Raw genomic sequence first — 22,690 nt, forward strand, 5'->3', positions numbered from 1 at the left:
CCATGTGAGGACCCCTAAGGCCTGGATGCTGAACCAAGGCGCAAAGCCTCCATTTCCAACCCCACGACTCCAGCCCTGGAGTAGGTGAAACTTTTCTGGACTCTGTGAACATTGGCCTGGAAGAACTACACCCCTCCCTACCTTCCTCCTGCAGCAAGGTATTCAGTGGGCTGATGGTAGAGACAAACGCACTGCTTCTGAGAATAACTGTAGGAGGAAACAGATGTCTTCTGGGTCAACATCTCTTCTCTGAGCAGAAAAGCCTGTAAGCCAAGGCCAAAGAGCAGGAAGTCTTGTTTGCTTCCAGATGTCATCTCAAGAGGTCACTGGATGGTGGAGGCAGAAGGCTTAAGAGCACTGGCTGCTCTCTGGAAGACCTGGGTTCAATCCCAGCACCCACATGGCTGCCCACAACTGTCTGCAACTCCAGTTCCAGGGATCTGATGACCTCTTCTGCCCTCTACAGGCACCGCACACAAATTGCGCACAGAAGGACGAGCCGGCAAAACGCTCATGCACAAAATAAAGTGAGAACTAAACATTAAAACATAATGATGTATTTTCAAAAGAAGTCACACAGGAGGGAGTACTGGAAAGAGGAGGACTTCCAAGAGCCAGTGTTCCCCAGATGTTCCACCTGCATCAGGTTCCCGTCCAAATCCTGAGCCAGTGTCCCCCAGATGTTCCACCTGCATCAGGTTCCCGTCCAAGAGGCCTTGCAGCATTTCTGAGAACTGTATCTATTGCTGACATAGGAAGCATCTGCCATTGAGGGTTTTCAAGTGTATTGATCTGGTAATGTAGCAAAGGCAATCTATATCCTGAAATAGCCCTGCTCCAAGACTCATAAACAAGACAAAAACTAACAGATCCTAAGGTCACAGCACAAGGCAAAACAGAACACTGACAAGGAGTGAGAATCCAGCTACTGTTTTTCAGGCGTCTCCTTTCCCTTGATCTCCACGATTTCACCTGGGACACCAGGGCCTTGGCTGAGGTCTACATTTGCCTCAGTGCTGGGGAATGCCACAGAAACCCACAGTGACTCACTTTCCTGGCAGAGGCAGGTCCAGCCTAGGTCAGCACTTACTGTGTGGGTGAAGCTTTTCCTTTGTGCGGTTTTTTTCCCCCAAGCATTATCAAAGTATCCAAGCCATCTGGGTGGTCTGCTGAAACTGCTGCTTCCACAGTTCAGCCCAGCTGGGGCAGCGGAAGGTTTCCTGCCACGCTCTGTCCACGGTGGAGGCCTGAGACAGTGGGGCCTCTTTGCAAACCCAGCAAAGACATTTGTCGTCCACTCGTTTCTTTATTCATGTATAGGTAATTAGGAAGTGTCTCTGTGCCAAGCATTATTCTAGGTTCTGGGACTGCAAGAGAAAAGAAAATAGATAGGGCCAGTGAGATGGCTCAGCAGGTGCTTGCAGCCAAGCCTGCTGACCTGAGTTTGATCCCTGGAATCCCACATGGTGGAAGGAAAAAGCCAGCCCCCACAGTTTAGTATCCTCTAACTACACACACACACACACACACACCTAAATAAATAAGACAGAATAAGGAAGTTTGAAGTAGATGAGTAAAGAAAATGGCATAGTTGTTGTTCTATGTGAAGGTGACAATACAGAATTACACACGGAGACGCTATGAAGAAAAGATGCCTTGACCACACAATGATGGAAAACAGTGGAGGGGACCCTAAGGACTATGGCAGGCAGGGTTCTCTGGGGATGTGACTCACCTGAACACTAGAAGTTGTGTTCCTGAGGAAGGGTAAAGAGGGTGACGGTGTGTGGTAAGGTACTTCGGTGTCAATGAATGTGGCTGGAGGGAACGTGGACTTGGCTGTTTGGAAGGTTTGTGTGTGTCCTGTTTAGCACTGAAGTTGTCCGGAGTGGTAGGCCGTGGGGAGAGCAGTGTGGATTAGGTACCAAATCTAATCAAGTGAGAGGAAACAGGCAGGAGTGGATTTAGGAAAGGGCAGAACCATGTAGTAGAAGATGTAAAGGATGTTCCACACACAGGTGGGGTAACACCGGTATGCTGGGGGTAGCATGTTGAACCCTGGGAAACATCCTGTAGATAAACAGCCTCTCTAGAGAGACAGTAGCAAGAAAAGGACACCCTCAGAACACACTCAGGGACCAGGAAAGGGCAGTGGATAAGCTGGGGATGCAGGCTCCCATTTGCCCCAAAGAGGGGCCTACTGGCTATAGGAGAAGTGTTAGGGGAGTAGGAAGGAGGGGAGTTAAGCTTGGGAAGGCCTGAGCAGAGAAGAGGCCTCAGGGCAGCAAGGCCACGGAGGGAACATCTCAGATGGACAGATGGAAAACACAGATAATCTGCATATGGACATGACTTCTCCAAGCTACGGAAGAGAACCTAGCACTCGCCCATGTGGCACCCTGGCTTCTCAGAGGCCAGTAGCCACCTCAGTCCCTCTAGTCAAGGGAGCCAGGGTCAGGTGAAGCAGCAGTAACAGGACTGTTGTGGTGAGTGTGCTCAGGCCTGGTGTGGGACATGAAAACCACGGGCTGTCCAAAGTGTATTTCATAGGAGGCTCACACTGCTTCAAGACCCAAGTGTGGGCCAAGACTGGCACCGAGGCCATGCGGACCCAGAGGAAGGAAGGGCTGATGTTCGGACAGACCCTCAGGAGTGGGCATCCAGGAGTAAACAAGGCTAAGACTGTGCTCCAGTGCTGTGTGTGCACTCTTGAAGAGAAAGACAAAAACTTAGAGAAACTTAGAGAAAATTTGAGACGCTCTTTTGTGAGTTAATGGCCATAACCGGAGCCATATTGACCCCGAGTCAGTTACAACTGCACGCTTCTCCATGTGTACAGGGGGATAACGGTACATGCTAATATCTGAGATAGTAGGCCTAGTACTCACTCCAAGATTCAGTGGTCCTGGGACCGATGACACTTGTCAGTCTCTTCGGGATTAAATGAGAAATGTGCAGAATGTTTAAGAAGTCATATGGCACTGCAAATGCACGTGGGCTAGCCTGCTCCAGAAGGTAAACAGAGTCTGGCCTCGTTAGTACTTGGGTGGGAGGAAGAAGTTATGTGGAATGGAATGGAAGTCACATTTTCTGTGATGACAAGGGCAAAGTAATTCTACCGAAACCAGACTTCTTGCTAAGGTATAGAGGATTCCTTCTGAAGGGCATTTCAAATGGCATCTTGATCTGAAATATTCACTTTTAATATATCTCAGCATCCTGGTCGTTACTGTATCTCACAGGGTTCACAGCTGAGTAAGACTGTTGATGCTCCCCAGCCCCAGTCGGCTACAAAACACCTTCCATTACCTGAGAGCTAGCCAGCAGGGAGGAAGCCTCCTGGTTGGTCCCAACTAGATTTCTTCGTGTCCTGTAACCAAAGTGTGTGGTGTCTTCAGCAACAGGATCTTACCTTTACTGTCAAGTTCTGGTGGGCAGCCAACACCAGTGGTAATAGTGTGGATTGTTTGGGGGTCTCAGGGATACCTTTAACCAACAACTCGAGGAGTATCCCTACACCTGGCTTTTCGTTTGTCAACCATGACTTTTGGGAGAAGCATAACCCCATGTATGGTAACTCCAATTCAACTCTTTGATGTGCATACGTCCTTAGTGTTAGTTATCCCCCCTCACCCCCTTCTGCCTACCTATTATCACTCTTGTGTGAATCTTAGTGTCAAATCTTCAGGTCTGTGTCTTTAACTTGGAGTAGTTGTATAATGCAGGATACTAGAAAGGGACCACTGGTGGGGACGGAGAGGAAAGATCATGGAGGGGCAGTAGAGCACAGGGGACATGAAGGGGAACAGAGGATAATGGGAGGAGGGTTAGGTGGGAGTGGTATTAAAATTCTCCCTATTATACTGGATTACAAAAGACCATTCATTTTCTCTGTTCCTGGCTCACACTGGTTTTTAACAGTTCTATAGAGTGTCTACAAATGTTTAACACATGCCAGGCCCTGATCAGCTGTAATCATCTGTAGTGATATTTCTACTTGGGTGGCCCTAGCGTGAGGAATGATGTCCTTTGGGAAAAGTTGTATGTCTGTAGCAGCTCTGAAAGTCAAATACAGGTCAAAAAACATCAGGCCTTGCTAATAAAATACAAGTGCTGCCCTCTGTTTTAAAAGAGGAAACCTGTACTGCATTCGGGAATCCTTTGTAAGTGGACGTGGTTCATATTTACCACTCACTCTTCTCACCAAGTGCAGATCATGAAGTGCTGTCAACAACACAACAAACCTGACAATTCGGTGATGAAAACCTGGGAAGGAGAAGGTGGGAAGCTGCTCCCAGCAATTTATGGCCCATTTCACAATCGGTTCTTTTGGGCAATGAAGGAAATAACCGCTTTGAATTGAGGAGTGGCAGGAGCGATTATCAACGGGGTTAGAAAGAAAAAAAAATGATTTAAAATTTAAAAATTTAAACCCCAGGCAATGCTTCTGAAATCATGAGGGTTTTGTTTGTTTGTTTGTTTTTTGGTAGGGGTTTGTTGTTTTGTTTTATAAAAAGCATATACATATGTTCACCCATGAGTGCCTGGTGCAGAGGTGAGACCAGAGAACCAGATCCCCTGGAATGGGACTTGCAAATGGTTGTGGCCTCCATGTGAGTGCTGGGAACTGGACCCAGGTCCTCTGTAGAGCAGTGAGCGCTCTTAATACTGTGTCATTTCTCCGGCTCAAACTGTATTGGTTTTTGTTTGATTGGGTCTTTTCCTGCAGGTCCCAGGGATTAAAACTAGGGCCTCATGCAAGCTATACCCCAAGCTAAAACCAGGTTTATAACTGACAATCGGAGTGTCTGAATTTATGGGTTAAATTTGTAAAGGGCACTTTAATGTCATGTGACATTTGATACAGAAACTTCACAATACAATTCCTTGGATTGTTTTAAACTGAATTACTGTGTATATCAATAACCAAATCAGCTCTATATCTATCTATCTATCTATCTATCTATCCATCATCTATCCATCTCTATCTCTATCTATCTATATCTATCATCTCTCTATTCTCTCTCTATCATCTATCTATCTATCATCTATCTATCTATCTATCTATCTATCTATCTATCTATCTATCTATCTATCTATCTATCTATCTATCTATCTATCTATCTATCTATCTATCTATCTATCTATCTATCATCTATCTATCGAGACAGGATCTCATGTAATCCAGGCTGGAGTTAGAGGTATCCGCCATGGCTGCCTCAGCTCTCCCTGGTTTTATTATCAACTAGAAGTATTCTTCTTAAAGAAACATAGTGTAATAAATCCTCATATATATTTCCTCATTGCTTAACACAGAAGAGGTTCTCATTCACAATTATGATTATTAATATAGAAATTACAATATCTAGATTAAAGATGGCAAAAAAAATCATATTAAAGCCAGACTTCCAAATGACGCAGATTTCACTCTGAAGAGCAATTTGATTAGTATGTTGACTTTCAATAAAATCGAGACACAGATAAACACCAATAAATCCAGAATTTATTGGCCACTGGTCTGCCGGCGGGTATGAAACACTCCGCAGGGTAAACTCTGACCATCATCAGGCGAGAGGCTGACCCCTAGTGGTGGTGAAGCACAACGTCATCGTTCAGCCAACCAGGCCCAAGGCTGTCAGCCCCCATTTTCTATCTCACGCGGGCCGGGCCCCAAACCACACTGCTGGAGAAAGAACATTTTAATCCAGGAAATACCTGCTACATAAACACATGCGTATGCTTTAAAAAAAAAAAAAAAAGCGTTAAGCCAACTTTTGTGCAACACAGTTGTTCATAATATCAAACGAAAAATCCCTTAAGATTGCACTTCCACTCCCGTGAACGAGCCTCCAATCAGACGTGCAGGACCACGGTGGAGGGCCAAGTCGGAAGGAACTACCAGATAAGGATTTACACACCCCTCCCCCCAACACGCACCAGAACCCCGGGACCCAGCGGCTGCCAAACATGTTTTCACTCAGCAGCACCAGGAACCTGCTGGAGCAGGAGGGATCCGCAGAGACCTCACCTTCCAACTCAGAGCAGCCGCGCCAGCAACACTCTCCATAAATGTGTGCGGCTCTCCGCCTTGACGGAGAGGCTCTTTTGCAGCGGGCATCAGTTAATGTGAACTCAAAATTCAGCGGGCTAAGAACAGACGATAGGTGTGCTCGGCCACAAACATCTGACATCGGTATCAGTACCCCAACCCTATCCCAAGATCAGCAAACGCCGAGAATGAGGAGGCGGGAAGAACTTTAAGGCCGGGCATGCGGAGGCGTGCTGCGAAATGCTCTTCTGGACGTGATGAGGCATTGTACTCTTGAACTCACAGCTCTAACTCACCTGCCTGTAAGACTTGGACAAGATCAAGCCAGTCAAAATCCCGACGGATGCGTGGGCGCGGGGGTGGGGGGTGGGGAGTGGGGGTGGGGGTCGGGGAGGGCGGCTCGCAAGGCCTCGCCCCAGCTGAGGAGCTACTGGCGGCTAGTGGGTGCTGAGGGAAGGCCGAGGAGTCATTTTCTTTAGGGGTGTGGTTACTGGTAGGTTGCTCTGTGCTACCTTGGATGGCTCCACAGCCATATGCATATGGGCAGCACTAAAATGGCTTATGAAGCGGAAGGAAGGCAAGTAGGGAGCCGTACCTGCGGGGAGGGGTCTAGGTGGAGGTGGAATGGAGAGTGCAGGGTGGATGTTCGAAATACATTGCACACGTGCATGAAATTCTCTAATAAAAATACATTTAATAGCCGGGCGGTGGTGGCGCACGCCTTTAATCCCAGCACTCGGGAGGCAGAGCCAGGCGGATCTCTGTGAGTTCGAGGCCAGCCTGGACTACCAAGTGAGTCCCAGGAAAGGCGCAAAGCTACACAGAGAAACCCTGTCTCGAAAAACCAAAAAAAAAAAAAAAAAAAAAAAAAAAAAAAAAAAAAATTTAAAAATCTCCCAGGCGGCAGTGGCACACAACTTTAATCCCAGCACTCGGGAGGCAGAGCCAAGCGGATCTCTGTGAGTTCGAGGCCAGCCTGGACTACAGAGCGAGATCCAGGACAGGTACCAAAACTACACAGAGACATCCTGTCTCGAAAAACAAAAACAAAAAAATCTCCCAATCAATGCATAAGTTATATTTTAAGCTTAACAAAATAAGGAAAGTTTGGAAAAACATCAAGGCTGACACGGACTCCGACTTCATTGCTGTTTCTTAGCACTTGCCTAGTATGTATGAAGCTGCGGGTCAACACAGTTAAAGTGAGTCAAACTATTCACAAATACATATCTTTCTGTACATCAAAAAATCTGCTTTAAGTAAAACTCCAGTGACAAGAAAAAGTTTTGCATAAGATTTCTCCAGGCTAGGTAGGATACAGCTCAGAGTTAGGAGTGCTTGCCTAACAGGATCAAAGCCCCCAGAATGAGACACCCTACCTATGAGTCCATTAAAATTTGAAGTTAGGTTAGGTTAGGGAGCTGGGGAAGAAAGCCATAAAGTGATTGCCTTACAAATGTTAGTACCTGAGTCTGAGGCCCTGACCCAAATAAAACGGCAAGAGAGGTGGTATGTGTTCAGAATCCCAGCACATCAGAGATGAAGACATGAGGGTCCATGGGGCTCACCCGCCAACTAGACTAGCCTACTCAGCCAAACTCTAACTTAAAAACAAAAAACAACAAAAAGATGGCCTGAGGACCACTTGAGACTTCTATGTTGATGCCGTGTGTGCCCATAAGTACACTCAAAATTTTAAAGTTAAATTTCTGTAATATACATGTTATTCCTAGACAATAATATAAAATCACAAAACTACTCACAAGCACAAACTTCCTGTAAGATTTTCCAAATTTTACTTATCAGGATCGGACAATGATGCCCATTTGACCAATGATGGAGGTCAAAAAACAACTTTCAGGAGCAGATTCTACTTCCACCACGGGGGCCCCAGGGATCCAATTTTGCTTGTCAGGCTTGTTGGCAAGGGCCTGTAGGACTGAACCATCCCACCCAACTCTTCTTCAAGGTCTTCTATCCTAGGTTGATCCAGAACTCTCAATACAGCCAAGGAGGATCCTAAGCACTGGGATTACAGGGGGTTGCCACCATGCCCAGCTTGTGGTAAATTTTAAATCCAGCCATGAGTTCCACTGCTAGAAACCTGGCACTTCCCTTTTTAAATTTTAAACTATATTATAGAAAACACTTCAAATAAAAATACATCACACACTGAGATTAACCAGACCCAGACCACGTAACTCAAATGAACTTCTGTATTTAGAATAGCCATTTCAAACAGAAATGGTGGTGTTTTAAGTTGGATTTTGTTCACTATGGAGTATATTTTTATGCACTTATCTACCACCAAATGAAAAACACATGACAAGAGTAAGAACTAAAAAACCAAGATTTATATCCACGCATAACTCGTTCTCATCACGTCCAGTCCTTCATCCCCTAATAGAAGCCTCTCTTGTTCTCTTCATACATGTAACCTCTACCCAAACACACATTTGTTTGCCAAAAATACAAACAAACAAAAAAACATGTACTGGCTAAATTCCACCTATGAGGGAGAAGATGCAGTTTTTTTCTTAGATTATGATTTCACTAAATATTATACACTATCCATTCTCCTACGAATGTTATTGAATTTTTCTTTAGAGCTGACTAGAATTCACCACAATTCTCAAATTTTCACTATCCATCTGTTGATGGACAAACAGGCTGACTCCAATTTCTGAATAAGGCAGCAATAAACACAGAGCTGCAAATATCTATGGTCGAGTATGGTGTTCTGTGGCTACACACCAGGAGTGAAATAGTGGGGCCATATGGTAATTCCATTTTTAATTATTTGAATCTCAAACTGATTTCCATAATGGCTGTATTACTTTTCACCTCCACTGCAGTGAATAGGGTTCCTTCCTCTCAGCCTCCTCTCCATACCTGTTGTCATTTACTGGGAACAGTCATTCTGACTGATATCTTAAAGTAGTTTTAATTTGCATTTCCCCGACAGTTAGGGATATTGAAGACTTCTTAAAATAGCTACTGGCTATTTGTTTCTTTCTCAAAAGACTATCCAGGCAGTTCATTTCCTCATTTATTGACTGGCACAAAAACATGGCATCCAACTATTTCAGGGATGTTGCTAAATGAAGTTTCTACTGACCATCTACTGTGGGTGTAAATGAGCTAACAAACTCTCCAGTTTAGCGGACACATCTCATAGTTTTTAACTTCCTATACCCTAGAAAATACCATACCAAATATCTCTTAGATAAGTATAATAAACTCAGTTTCTCCAATACAAAAATAGCAATTGGAGCAAATATACGCTAGTGTCAGCAGAGCCTGAATGTGAGGACTCACTGTCACAGCTCACATCCCAAAATCTTTCATTCTGAGCTGAAAAAAACTGATCCAATCAGAAGCACCTGGCAGCTTGCTCTCCCATCCCATTGGTGAAAGCTAATTGCCCTTTCTTAGCACAAAGTGTTGGGACAGAGCACCTGTCTTTCTGTGGATATCCAAAACAAAGGAAAGCTTTGTGGAGCTTGCTCTAAGTCTCCAAAGTGTCTGCCATAGAGCAACAAGAAAGTCAACTCATGAGCTTCTTCATTGTTATGTGATAGCAATCACAGCCACACCATGTGTATTTACTACATTTCCTTGGCCTTTCTCACTGAACTAGAGGAGAACACTGCAAGTGTGTCTGTTTCCTATCGGTGTCAATGACAGAGGTTCAGCTTTATTAGCCTTATTTAGCATGACTCAGTGTGGTGCAGCAGACTTGTGGCTCTGCCTACTGGGACTGCACGGTCTCATGTCTCTGATTCCATTCTTTCCTAGAGCAAGTCTAGGAAAGACCCCAGCTCCACCACATGCCACACTGCTTGGTGTTGTTCAGAAACAAGCTGTCAAAGTTTCAGGGACTGGAGATCTGTTTCACCTTTTAGGGGACAGCTGGCTGCCCCAGTGACTCAATGCTTCATGCAAAAATCCCCTAAAACTCCAAGGTCCTTGTTAGACTGCCTGGAAATCTCACTAGCACCGAGTGTTAGTGACGCTACCTGATGTGGTACAGGGAACTGCCTGATGGCACCGCACCAGCACTGTCTCTAACTGTTCAAACAAGGGTTGCAATCAGGATGAACTCAAGGGAAGGCTTTCACTGCAGTTCCGTGCTTTCTGTGGATAAAGGCACTGAAGATGTAATTCCCACGGGAGAACGGAGATACGGTGGAGACTACTCATGGACACCAGCTATTACCCGCAGAGTGGAAGCGCCAGCCTTCCGAACACAATAGATCAGCGTGAAGCCTAATTAATATAGGAATGACCCGCTCTGAATGTTTGGGTAAGCTTCAGTTCTGTGTTCAGCTATTTCTTGCTTTTCACATGAAAAGACCTACTCAGGAACAGGTTTAAAATGTACTAGAATCTTTCAATCCCCCCAATAGAATGTTGTCTGAATTATAGAAATTCTGGAACAAATAGTCTGGTTAGGGAACTTTTTTTTTTTTTAATGTGGCACTTGTTAAAAATGGTGTACTCCTCATAGGTATTAAACATTTTATTTAAAGGTTTTAATGTAAAAAAATTATACAAATACAGATTACATTATAGCGAACAAGGCAGTATTCTATATGACAAAAATTAAAACAAATTTCTAAACTAAATGTACCGGCACTGAGGACACATGGAACTAGACATCCAATCCAGCTGCATGTGATAAAACTATCTGACCACAGCTTATGCAAAATAAATGATTCCTAAGACACCAAATGCTACCCACTCCGCCCGTCCATACCGTTATCCCCGATGAGTATTCTGAGAGAACTTTTCCACGACATACAAAGAGCTGGCATGGCACGTTAGGACTAAAAACCAGAACTCAATCAAAAACATTTGCAATAATTCTGTATAAAATACACACAGTAAATCTTATTAAAAAAAAAATTTAAAGACAAAGACCACCATTAATAATGGTTAAAACCTCATCATAGAAAAATGCTCATCATTTGTACAGTATTGGCAGAAAACAGACAGGTTTTATTGGGGTGAGGGTAGGGAATATATGTAACTTGAATTAATCCATCTAAATTTGTTGACAAATGTGCATGATAATTCACTGATTATCCCTCTTAATCTCGTTCACCACAAAAAGCAGACTCACACTCCAATAAGAAATAAGGTCACATACATAAAAAGAACAACTTGAAGAAAATGTTTCTCAAAATGAAATACAAAATCTCAAGAGTCTTAAGGTAGGTCCAATGATGTACATTTTTAAACAAACTCTCAGTGATTGATTATTCTATATTCCAAAATGCCCCAAGGAAAACAGCACCACTTAAAAGGTCATAAACATACTGACACCAGAATTCTCTACAAGTTTATGATGCGAACACTGCCTTTGGATTTAAACTAAGTTCTAAGTATTAGGGAAACATATATACCTCTCAAGCATGAGAACGCACATAAGCAATTGCTTTCTGATGTGCATTTCCTGCATTTATTTGGCTGCTCCCCACCAAATAAATGGGTGTGCATGTGCCACGTGTACCAACTTGTGGGGTCTGGTTCTTTCCTTTGCCACGTGAGTTTCAGGCATCAAACTCAGGTCATGAGGCTTGGCAGCAAGCACCTTCCCTGCTGAGCCGTCTCACTGGTCCCTTATTTGGCCTCAATCAATGGAGGTTTTCATTATTCTCAGCCTTAAGTTATTTGAAGAAAAGAAAAATACATGACACAAACCTGGGGAAACTTACACTTCTAATGAAATGTAGCGTCCCCCAAAAGATAATTTTTAAAAGCCTACATGGTTTAGATCATTATAAGCAGAACACTAGAGAGCATTCCTAAAATTAATTTTTACTGATTTGATAACTGTAGTTTATTTAGATAATTTTTAAAGTTCTTTATATAAAAATATTTAAAATAAACAGCACAATGATGCTAAAAATGGTACTTTTTTAAATAAAATGTTGCTAACTACTACTATTAATAAAAATATTGTGGAGAACTAAATAACTCTGCCCCTGAAATGCATTCTATTATGTATTACATTTGTTACCTAAGACACAAAAACTCAGAAGAGCTAGAACTGTGATGTGAGTACACGTGTTATACTCAAGTTCTTTTACTATTGTTCTTGATTTCATTGCAGACACATTAACAGGTCTCAAAAGTACAAGAAACGTACTTTGAGGAAGGAATCAAAGTAGTTAAGACATTCTACTTAGAAGATAAATTATTTTCCTGTACACTAAATAATAAAATATGTATGTACATTCTGCCTCCCCTGAATGAATGGAGTGCTCTTCTAATTGGTAAGAAGTGAGTGTCTCCTCACTATTGAAACCAAATCTCAAAGTCCAACGGTAGGATTCATTCCCAATAAGAAACAGCACACCACCACTGTTCTTTCTGAAGCTGCTTGAAACGTCTACTGAGCAACTGTCCACTCATGTGCCTTCTGGGTCTCTGAACTACATGTATCAGCATGCTAGTTTTCACTGAAAAGGCAAGCTCAGAAGCTAACCCCTTAGTCTGAAAAAAAGAATTTTAAAACACAAAATAAATAAATCATTGTACCAGTTTTTCAAACATGGCTACTAATTTATAACCCAATTCTTAGTAAAAACTAATCAATTATATATCAATTTGATAACTGCTCCTTTAAATAGCAATAATTATCCAAGTAATGAGAAAATTTATAGGAGGATTCTTAAACTCAAGGAACTCTGAGACTAGGAATACAAGATGTATTGTGAATTACCCTCCATTACACAGTCAAGCCTTCAATTGACTTAACACAGGATGACACCAGCTGTGGGAGACTGATGACGTCATCCCACCGTGTGTCACAACACGACAGAGACTCTGTTGGAGAAGCTGTGGTATTATTTCCTTTAAACAAAAGACAACTTCCTCACTCGCTCCTAGGCCTCTGGAGAGAAGTGTAACTGAAGTCCGACCTGACTATGGGGAAGCTAGCTTCTTTTTTTTTCTTAGCTCTACTTAGCTCTGAGTCCTGTCGTCTCTAACAGGATAGTGAGAGCTCTGTAGGTGATGACACAGAATGTCAGCTGTGACCAGGCTAACAGGTTGATCCATGCACTAAATGACGTAAGCAAATGAGAGCTGGAAGGGAGGATCAGACACATTCTTCTGCAGACATCAACAGAGGGTTGATATACTCAAAACCTTCAAATTCAGACTGATCAATCTTCCTCACGATGTCACTGTTGAAAGAAAAATAAATTCATTGTCATCATAATCAAGACTCTTTCAGCCTTTAAACACTGAGATACAAGTACAAAGAAAACACAGGGCTAAATGATCTTAACTGTGGAAAGAAAACAAACCCTTAGATTAATCACAAAGTCACTTCTAGAAGAACCAGGAAAAAAAAGCCTACCAGGAAAACCAATAACCCCACAAGCAGCCTTCGAGCCAAGAGGACTCAGAAGCAGACTGAGGATCTTTAAAGACACAGAGACTATCACAACCCCTTTAATGTCTGCCCAGTAGCACTCTTGATTGAGGTGGACAGCCAGGCGGATGGTGAAGAGAAGGGAAAAAGTCAGCCAAAGGAAAGGGCAGCAGAGACAGCAGAGCTGGAGCAGGGGGAGGGCTGGCACTGTGGCACACTGCACACCTAGCTTCACACACAGCAAGCGCAGAACTGCCAACACTCCAGTACCAAAGGGACATGCCATCCTGCCAAGCACGAAGTAGCTCTCTCTTTGAAGGAGCAGCATATACCGGAAAGCCCTAAGAGACAGCAGTATCTGCTATATTTCGTGTGTGTGTGTGTGTGTGTGTGTGTGTGTGTGTGTGTGTGTGTGTGTGGTCGACAGCACGTGGCTTCCTCAGTCACTGCCCACCTTACGTTTTGAGCAGGGTTTCTCACTGGACCTGGAGCTCACTGGTCCAGACAGATGGGTAACGAGCTCCAGGTCCCCAGCATCTCTGCATCTTCAGTACTAGGATTGTAGATATGTACTGTCACACTTGGCTCTTTATACGGGTGCTGGAGATTTGAACTCAGCTCCACATGCTCGCATGGCAAGCACTTTACCAAGTGAGACATCTCCCAAACTGTCTGCCAAATTTCCTACAGTGTAAGCTAAGTCCTGTTCTAACCACACAATAAAGGGAGGGCAATATCGAGCTGGAGAAATCGTTATACGGTCATCATACAAGCACGTGGAATTGGAAAGACTGGTAGGTCTGGAGAAACGAAGAAACCATTGGAGTTGGAGCCCAGGAACAGAAGGGTGCTAAGTGGGAGGTGCTACTGGAAGGACGGTTGTGCTACATCTAAGACTCTAACGATCATCTCCACTGATCAAAGATCTAGTCTGAAAAAAATGAGAAGATTTCAATCAGTAAAAATGATAGAGGAAATTAGAGACACAGCAAGGAGAGAGAGCATGACACCCACCCTCAGGGAGTGGTAAAGGACAGACTGCTCAAAACACCTTTTGTGTTTTAGTGATATGGCTACAGGGAAGGCAGGAACAGAGGTGGGGGGTGGGGACAGCTGTCACCTGGGCGGTTTCTGATTAGGGCTGAAGAACTGAACAGTCCTTCATGAAGTACACTGAATAGGATGCACAGTAAAGGGATGAAGGAACGACTAGCAGGCTGGTCCTATACCCTTGGTACAATGTGAATGAGACTGGATCTAGGATTAAGACAACAGGAGAAGAAAAGAAAGCTCAGATCCAAGTGCTAAAGGAGAAACAGTCAAAGCCGCCTCAGCATGGGCTCTGGAGAACGTGGTGGGGGGAGAGACCTCCACAAGCCGCCTCAGCGTGGGCTCTGGAGAACGTGGTGGGGGGAGAGACCTCCACAAGCCGCCTCAGCATGGGCTCTGGAGAACGTGGTGGAGGGAGAGACCTCCACAAGCATGACTGAATCTGGCCGACAGGATGGTGGTGGTGTGACAGGCAGACACAAGGTGCCGCACAGAGAAACGACCAAGGTCATTACTTTGGTTTTAGACTCCAGTTATCGAGGTGTTTTCTGACAAAGTTCAACAGATGGAGGTGCTCAGGAGCACCACAGAGGGGCAGTGGGATGCTCAGAAAGCACCCCTCCCTCCCTCACTCTTCACAGGACCTTGTGAGGCAGACAACCTGAGAAGGAACAGCTCAGCAGAGAAGTTAGCAACCCACGGAGTGGCACAGCCAGTGAGAAGGACATGGACTCGAGTGTCTCTCTTCTGATTAACCCCACGCTCTTTCTCACCCAGTTCTGTCTCAGTGAGCTTTTTGTGAAGTCAGGCTATTTTGATCGTCCGTGAGTGTCTAGCACTTGGCATAGGTCTTTTGCCCCACAGCCCCCTGCCCATTTGGTTAGTGGTCACTTAATAACTAGCATCCACCATCAGGGCCAGTTGAAGTCTCCAAGGTACAACTGAAGACAGCAAACAGAAGGCTGCCGTGTACAGAACCACACAGCATCCTGGTCTCAGGGTGACACTGTTCTGAATGCCGTACCTTTCACAGACCTGGGGAGATGAGGACTCACCGAACAACCCTTTGAAACCTAGAAATGAAGAGATCAGCCTGACCTGCCCAAGTTTAAGAAGCAAGCTACTCTACAAATGTCTGGGAAGAAAACAGAAGGCAGTCAACGCTGGCCACGCCGACAAGAGTCTGGTAGACCCCGCTGCTTCCTTTACTAAGAACATGACAAGCATTTCTCTGAACATCTGAAGACGGAAAGAATGAGGTGACAGAGAATGTGGGGCCTCAAAGGAGGCGGAGATTCCGAGGAAAAGCAAACAAGTGTGTCTTTAGGCAGGAGGAAAGTGTTGGAAAACCAAGGCGGTGAACCAAGGGGAGCTGGAACCGGGGAGGGCGGGACACAGGCCAGGGCTAGGAAGACAGAGGGTGTCCTTCCGGGAATGAGGGCTTTCCCAGCAGGAGGACAGAGGCACAGTCCTGAGACACAAGTTGCCTGAGGTCATCTGCACCTGAGGTCGAGGTTCCTGCAGTCAGAGTTAAGGCAAGACTAGTTCCTTGAGCAAAGGCTCTAAGAACAGCTGCAAAGAATGTCCAACTGAGATACAAGTGAAGTGAACACTAAGGGCAAAGGCTCCGTAGGTAAGAGAATAAATCTTCGGGGGGGGGGGGGGGGGAGAGGGGGGGAAAGAGAGAGAGAGAGAGAGAGAGAGAGAGAGAGAATATCAAAATAATCTCAAGCTACTCTAAGTTGTATCTGTAAAATATGTGACACCAACAACTATTCTGACCCCTGCTGGCTAGACTAGAGACTCGGTGTCACTTTCATAAGGCCCACCCAGAAACTCAGAGAGGTGCTCATAGCAGATGGGGCAGTGTAGCCCAGTGTAAACTACAGGTCCTGGCCAGTCAGCCCTGGGTGTGAATGCTGACACCTGTGTACCTCTGCTTAACCTCTCTGAGCCTTGGTTTCTCATCTGTAAAGTGAAGATGACAATACCCACTTTCCAAGGCTGTTGTGAGAATAAGATAATGCATACAAAGCAAGTAGATATAACCATTGCTAGAGTGTTAAACAGCATAATGGATCCAAATACCCAGCAATGGAATGGCTACATATAAATTATATAATATTTTCATAAACAATTAAATAGCCTTGAGATTTAGATTTCAAAAGAAGTTTCAAAACATTTTAGTGTGTGGAATTACTTACTCATCATCTGGAGTGAGTTGGACTGGTTCATTAGTAAACTGGGAGTCAAAGTTATCCAAACCAAACTCTCCAGAAATGTTTGGTTTAAAGGGCGGCACCACCTGCTTTTGCTCCATCTAAAAGGACACACAGATGAAAGCTCAGGTCTGCATTCATGAACACTGACTGCGCCTCTACGTCTGACTCTGTTCTCTAAGTCTCACCAGGCATGCTGCTGTACAATTCCAGCAACAAGCAACCAGGGCCACATCTTAGTAATCTGAACGTTGGTGTGGGCCTCTGTAACATTACATACTGCTCCAGTACATTAATATTCTGTTTTGTTTCTAAAGTTTTTTGTTTCTTGTCTGTTTGTTTGTTTTTCAAGACAGGGTTTCTCTGTGTAGCCCTGGCTATCCTGGAACTCATTCAGTAGACCAGGCTGGCCTCGAACTCACAGAGATCCGCCTGCCTCTATCTCCTGAGTGCTGAGGGTAAAGCTGTACGCCACCACTGCCCGGCTCTCTAAGGCTCTCTTAAAATTTTTTATAAGTACCATTAAGTAGTTTTAAGTTATTTAAGCTATCATATCTTAGCTTTTCAATAACTTATTAACGTAATAAAAGTTGGTCCTTAGTTACAATAAAACCCAAGCAAGGAAAAAATTTACATACCATGTCCCAGTCCACGTTTCGGAAGAACGGGTGTCCTTGGATGTCAGCAAATCCAGTTTGAGGGTGACAACCCAATCGTTCCTTTGGGTCCTATGGTAGAAGCAGTGTTTCAAGAGGTAGATGAGTGAGCTTCCTACCTGATGATGCCTTTGTTTGAGAAACTGAAATGTCTAGCTATTTCTAGAAAGCCCCCCACCAGACCCAAATGAGTCATCTAGAGTTCACAACAGGGAAAGTTTCCTCCCAGCTCTTCATCAGCTTATCAAGGCAGTAAGTGGAGAACCCGACACCAGACATAATCCCAGTACTCAGGAGGCAGAGGCAGGCAGATCTCTGTGAGTTCGAGGCCAGCCTGGTCTATACAGTGAGTTTTAAGACAGGCTTCAAAGTTACACAGAGAATTCCTGTCTCAACCCGCCCCCCCAAAAAAACCAACACCCCCCAAAATATATCTATATCTACATTCTCTATCTATCTATCTATCTATCTATCTATCTATCTATCTATCTATCTATACCTATCAGTTCAAGGCCACCCTCTGTTTCAGAGAATGCAAGGTCAGCCTGAGCTACATGAGATTGTTTTTTTAAATGGTAGTGTACTATTGCCAATCTTTGCTAATGAAAGAATGTGAGGGAAAATAAGGCCAGCATTTAGGTATGTCTTTTTCATGAGCCAGAGTCCAGTTATTATTAAGAAACCTCTGAACGTTACCACACTTACATTTAGCTCAGTGTTATAGCCTATGCTCAACCACAGCAACAAACCCTATTTGTCTAAAACAACGACACAGCAATTATCTGATCACTGACTGAGATGGAGGCTGGACCTACCTCCCAAAGCCTTGGCTTTTATTCCTGCTGTGAATAGATAGAAGGCATTTTATTTTATACATTAGCATCTCTCAATTTCATTTCTCATTGTGTGAAACATAAGCTTTCCAGTTTAAATCTTCCCTCATAAAATAGCCATCCAGGGGCCAGAGAGATGGCTCAGTGGTTAAGAGCACACTAACTGCTCTTCCAGAGGACCTGGGTTGGATTCCCAACACTCACATGGCAGCTCACAACCATCTCTAACTCCAGTTCCAGGAGATGTGATGCCCTCTTCTGGCTTCCTTGTGCAACAGTAGTGCATGGGATACACAGATATACATGCAGGTAAAACACTTGGACACACAAAATTAAAAAAATAGCCTTCTAAACTAAGTGCCAATTTCCAATTTTATTAAAGTTCAATCTTATCTGCTCAAGGAGGTAAATATAACCCATTTTCTACCTTCATTTATTTGAAATAAAATTTATGAATCCCAAATTCACAATCTTAGATCCTAAACCCTTCTGGCGTACCAACTACTCCAAGCAATCAAGTGATGTTACATTTTAAGATGCCATTTCATTTCCTCTGAATTTTATTTAAATACTGGGTTCTTAATATGAAACGGATAGCGAACACTACCGACCAGATGCTCAAAAAAATGCATGGTGATAAACGGGTTTTATGGATAATGATACACAGAACTAGAACTGAAAATGCAATTATAGCTAATCCTAAAGCCTCCATTTTTCCTCCACTAACATGATATTATGTATCACCTACATTAAAAGCATCAAATGCAGTATCTAGCTGGGGGCAAAGATAAACACGTCAGGATTTGATAGTGTCTCATTGGTTATGAAATAAAATTCCATCATAACTGAAAAGTTACATAATCACATTGCCTGTGCCTCCACTCACCAGGCTGCACATCCACTTACCAGGCCTGAGCCTCCATGTCCCAGGCTGAGCCTCCGCTCACCAGGCCGACTTACACAGGTAAACAAAATCACATTAGATTTTACACACAATTCTTACCTTGTTGAGAAAACTCTTCAGCACACTTGCTGCTTTTACAGACAGAGAACGTGGAATGCGAATTTGCTTTTCCAAAATAACTAGAAAGATAAGAATGACAGTACAATTTTCAGCTTTTTATGTGGCCTGAATGTTTAATTTTTTTCTTTAGATTCTAAGCTATTTAAGGTGTTCCAGCAGAAAACCATTATCTGCATACCTGAAACACTTTATGTATTTTCCTAATCCCTTGGCCCTCCTTCTCAGAACTGGCCCCTTACCTGAACACTGCATTTACTATTTACAAACATGTTTTATTTTTCACCATCTAACTGTGCCTCAGTTTTTTCCTGTGTAAATAGAAACAATACCTGCTTCATAGTGTCTTATGACACACGAAAGTTAACAGTGTCAAGTTCTTGCATATGTAACACAGAATTGTACCAGGAAATGTGAAATTATTCTCCAAAGCCACTGTCAGCTTCCACCCCCATTAGCAGTCCTGACAGCTCCCGCTGCTCATACCTTCATGAGCACTAACCAGTTATTATCAGACTAAAGTCTCTGTCCAATGCACAGGCATGAAACTGTAGCTCATTAACACTCAGTGTGTATTTTTCTAATTCCTAGTGAGCCCGAGGGGCTTCTCATAGTCTTAATGGCCCTTTGGTTCCCTCTAACATTAAAGACATCTTCCATCCTGCGAGGGTTTTAACTCCTAAATGCAAAATTTTGTGGCCACTGTCACACTTTGTGGTAAAGGTCCCTGGGCTTGGCCTCCCGCTTCTGTTCGTGTGACTTGCAGTAAGCAGTCCTCACGGTGAGCACCCCAGTCCTCAGCAGCGCTCTGAGCTCTGATATCCTCACACTCTACTTTTCTTGAACTTGGGCACGAAGCCGAGGGCTCCTGCCCCAAGACTAGTCTCCCTAGGCAGTAGATTCCCTGCTTTGGCATCTCTGACAGACAAGCTGAGCTGCGTCGTTAGGAGTTTGATGTGGGAAGGAAACTGTAAATGGAAGTGCAGACTAGAGAAGCGGGGAGGGTGCATTTAAAAATTATCCAAACTATCATAAAGTCAGGAGTGCACATCCAAATTATTCTTTTTCTTACTCAGAATTAACATTTGAAAGTTATTCACAGAGAATCTCTACAAAATACTGCAAATTACCTTGGAATAGATAATCCTCTGTATTTTGATCGGGGTTATCGGAGCTCCCAACAATATCAAATGGAGACCTTCCCGCCATCATCTCAAACATGAGCACTCCAAGAGCCCACCAGTCGACACTGAAGCCTTTGGAAAGAAATTTTAAATAATAAATCTTCTCTGTATTCATGAAAAGTCAGCAATCAGAAATTTATCATGAGATGAAAATGTAAACATGATGAAAAAGTAAATTCTAATTAGATTATAAATAGAGTGGTAGGCACTAAGAACTACAGAAATACTTGGTCCGAGCCTAAAGGAACATCTATGTAAGAATCCCTCCTCCCAAGAGAGGGATCGCTGTGAAAGAGGGTGAAGACTATAAATGCAGGAGGTGCTGGACCAGTACAAGGAACAACAGCTTCCAGACACAGCAGGCCAACTGTGAGCTCACAGCAGCTGGGAGTGCATGCACAAGCCCCGGGCAGAGTCAGACTACACGCCAGCATGTAAGGCAGGCAGACCCGAGGAGCTGTGGCAAGTGACAGCTGTGGGGGAGGGTTTTCCCTAAGAGAGCTGCTCCTTCTCGGTTGACCGTGCTCCCGTGGGCAGCACAAAGGGGACATGAAGAGTGAAACAGAAAGACACAAAGCTGGATGAAGGGAAGCCGAAGGTGGATTTGGGAGGAATGGGAAGTGGGAAGGTATGATCAAAACATACTGTATCAAATTCTCAAAGCACTAATAAAAATAATAAATATAGATGTAAAAAAAATTAGTGGAAGCCAGATGTGGTGATGCACTTTAATCCTAGCACTCGGGAGGCAGAGGCAGTCAGATCTCTGTGAGTTCAAGACCAGCCTGATTTACATAGCAAGTTCCAGGACAGCCAGGGTTATGTAGAGAGACCCTGGCTCAGAAAAAAAAAAGAATGTAGTGTCTGATACCTGACAAGCACCCAGCCTTCACCATCTTTTAGACTCTTAGGGGAAATATCCAGGAACCTGAACAATCTTCTTGAAGTTCAAGACACTGGTTTCACACAGCTGATGGTTTAAAACCTATGTGGCCACTTCCTGGCTACAGTGATCTAGGCATATTGTTCAAACTGTTCTGTCCATCACTTCCCTCATTTGTAAAACAGGTCAGTAATGCTGACCTCAGGTTTATAAGGGAGCTTAGAGTTAACTGTTTAGAGCAGTTCTGGCCACGCTCAGTGTTTGTCACTAGTAAAGTATTTAAAAGTACAGTCCCCCAAATACCAAACTCTTTTTGGCTCTGGTTTCAGAATCTGAGGGTTTTCATGTAGGTTAACAGAATCAAGAAAAGTTTATATTAATGAGTAATAAAATGCTATAGCATATTATACTGTCATTGGTACCATATTAAACCACCAATATAGCAATAGCTAAAATACCACGTATTTATTTATTACCATAATCTTCTCCTCTTAAAATTTCAGGAGCAATGTAATTGGGAGTTCCACAGAAAGTGCTAGTTGTATCTCCAGGCCGTAATCCTTCCTTTCATGGGGGGAAAAAAGCAGGAAAAAAGGAAAAAAGAAACAAAACTATTTTAAATTTATCTCTTCCATTTCATCTGTCTAAATTCAGCATGTATATGCAATACATTAAACCTAGATAACATCACTAGAAACAGTTACCTTATTATGAAAATTGTCATTGCTACTAAATATCGTAAAGAAAACTTATTCACCCTAGATGTTGTTAAAGTCAGTTTAGCAAGAGGCAGGTGGATCTCTGCGACTTTGAGGCCAGCCTGGTTGACAGAGGAGTTCCAGAACAGCCAGGCCTACACAGAGAAATCCTGTCTCAAAAAAACAAAAACAATAAGCAAACAAAACCCCACAACAACAACAACAACAACAACAACAAAACCCAAAGCAAACCAAACCAAAACCTGCTTTTAAAATAATATTTGTTGGGCTAGAGAGAGGGCTCAGCAGTTAAGAGCACTGGCTGCTCTTCCAGAAGTCCTGAGTTCAATTCCCAGCACCCACATGGTGGCTCACAGCCGTTTGTAATAAGATCTGGTGCCCTCTCCTGGCATGCAGACAGAACACAGTATGCACAACAAATAAACAAATAAATATAACAAAATATTTGTTAAAATTCAGTACGAAATCGAGATCACGTGATTAAAATTAATCATCTTACACAACTGTTGACATGACAAAGCTCTGCTTCTGGTCACTTTTCCTGTGGAGCATTTCCTCTGCTTTGGTGAACAATTAAGGCACAATACACACACAAGCCAGGTAGAGAAAATACTCAATAATAAATAGAACAACCATTAAGAACCATAACAAATATACATTTTTGTATACCTATTAACATATGCTTTAAG

At 43.5% G+C, this 22,690-nt stretch overlaps 1 protein-coding gene across 1 annotated transcript in view; it reads right to left on the reverse strand.

Moving 5' to 3' along the window:
• Positions 1 to 12,748: 12,748 nt before the first annotated feature.
• The window catches only part of Prkci (protein kinase C iota), a 60,829-nt gene continuing 50,887 nt past the window's right edge, over positions 12,749 to 22,690 (reverse strand). The window contains exons 13-18 of the mRNA XM_059265301.1: positions 21,759 to 21,846; positions 20,346 to 20,471; positions 19,198 to 19,277; positions 17,344 to 17,433; positions 16,691 to 16,806; positions 12,749 to 13,245 (exon numbers count right to left, since the gene is read on the reverse strand). Coding sequence (XP_059121284.1) covers positions 13,158 to 13,245; positions 16,691 to 16,806; positions 17,344 to 17,433; positions 19,198 to 19,277; positions 20,346 to 20,471; positions 21,759 to 21,846 — 588 coding nt within the window. The 3' untranslated portion in view covers positions 12,749 to 13,157. The remainder of the gene's footprint in view (positions 13,246 to 16,690; positions 16,807 to 17,343; positions 17,434 to 19,197; positions 19,278 to 20,345; positions 20,472 to 21,758; positions 21,847 to 22,690) is intronic.

The sequence above is a fragment of the Peromyscus eremicus genome, chromosome 6 (assembly GCF_949786415.1).
Source record: "Peromyscus eremicus chromosome 6, PerEre_H2_v1, whole genome shotgun sequence".
Taxonomy (NCBI): Eukaryota; Metazoa; Chordata; class Mammalia; order Rodentia; family Cricetidae; genus Peromyscus; species Peromyscus eremicus.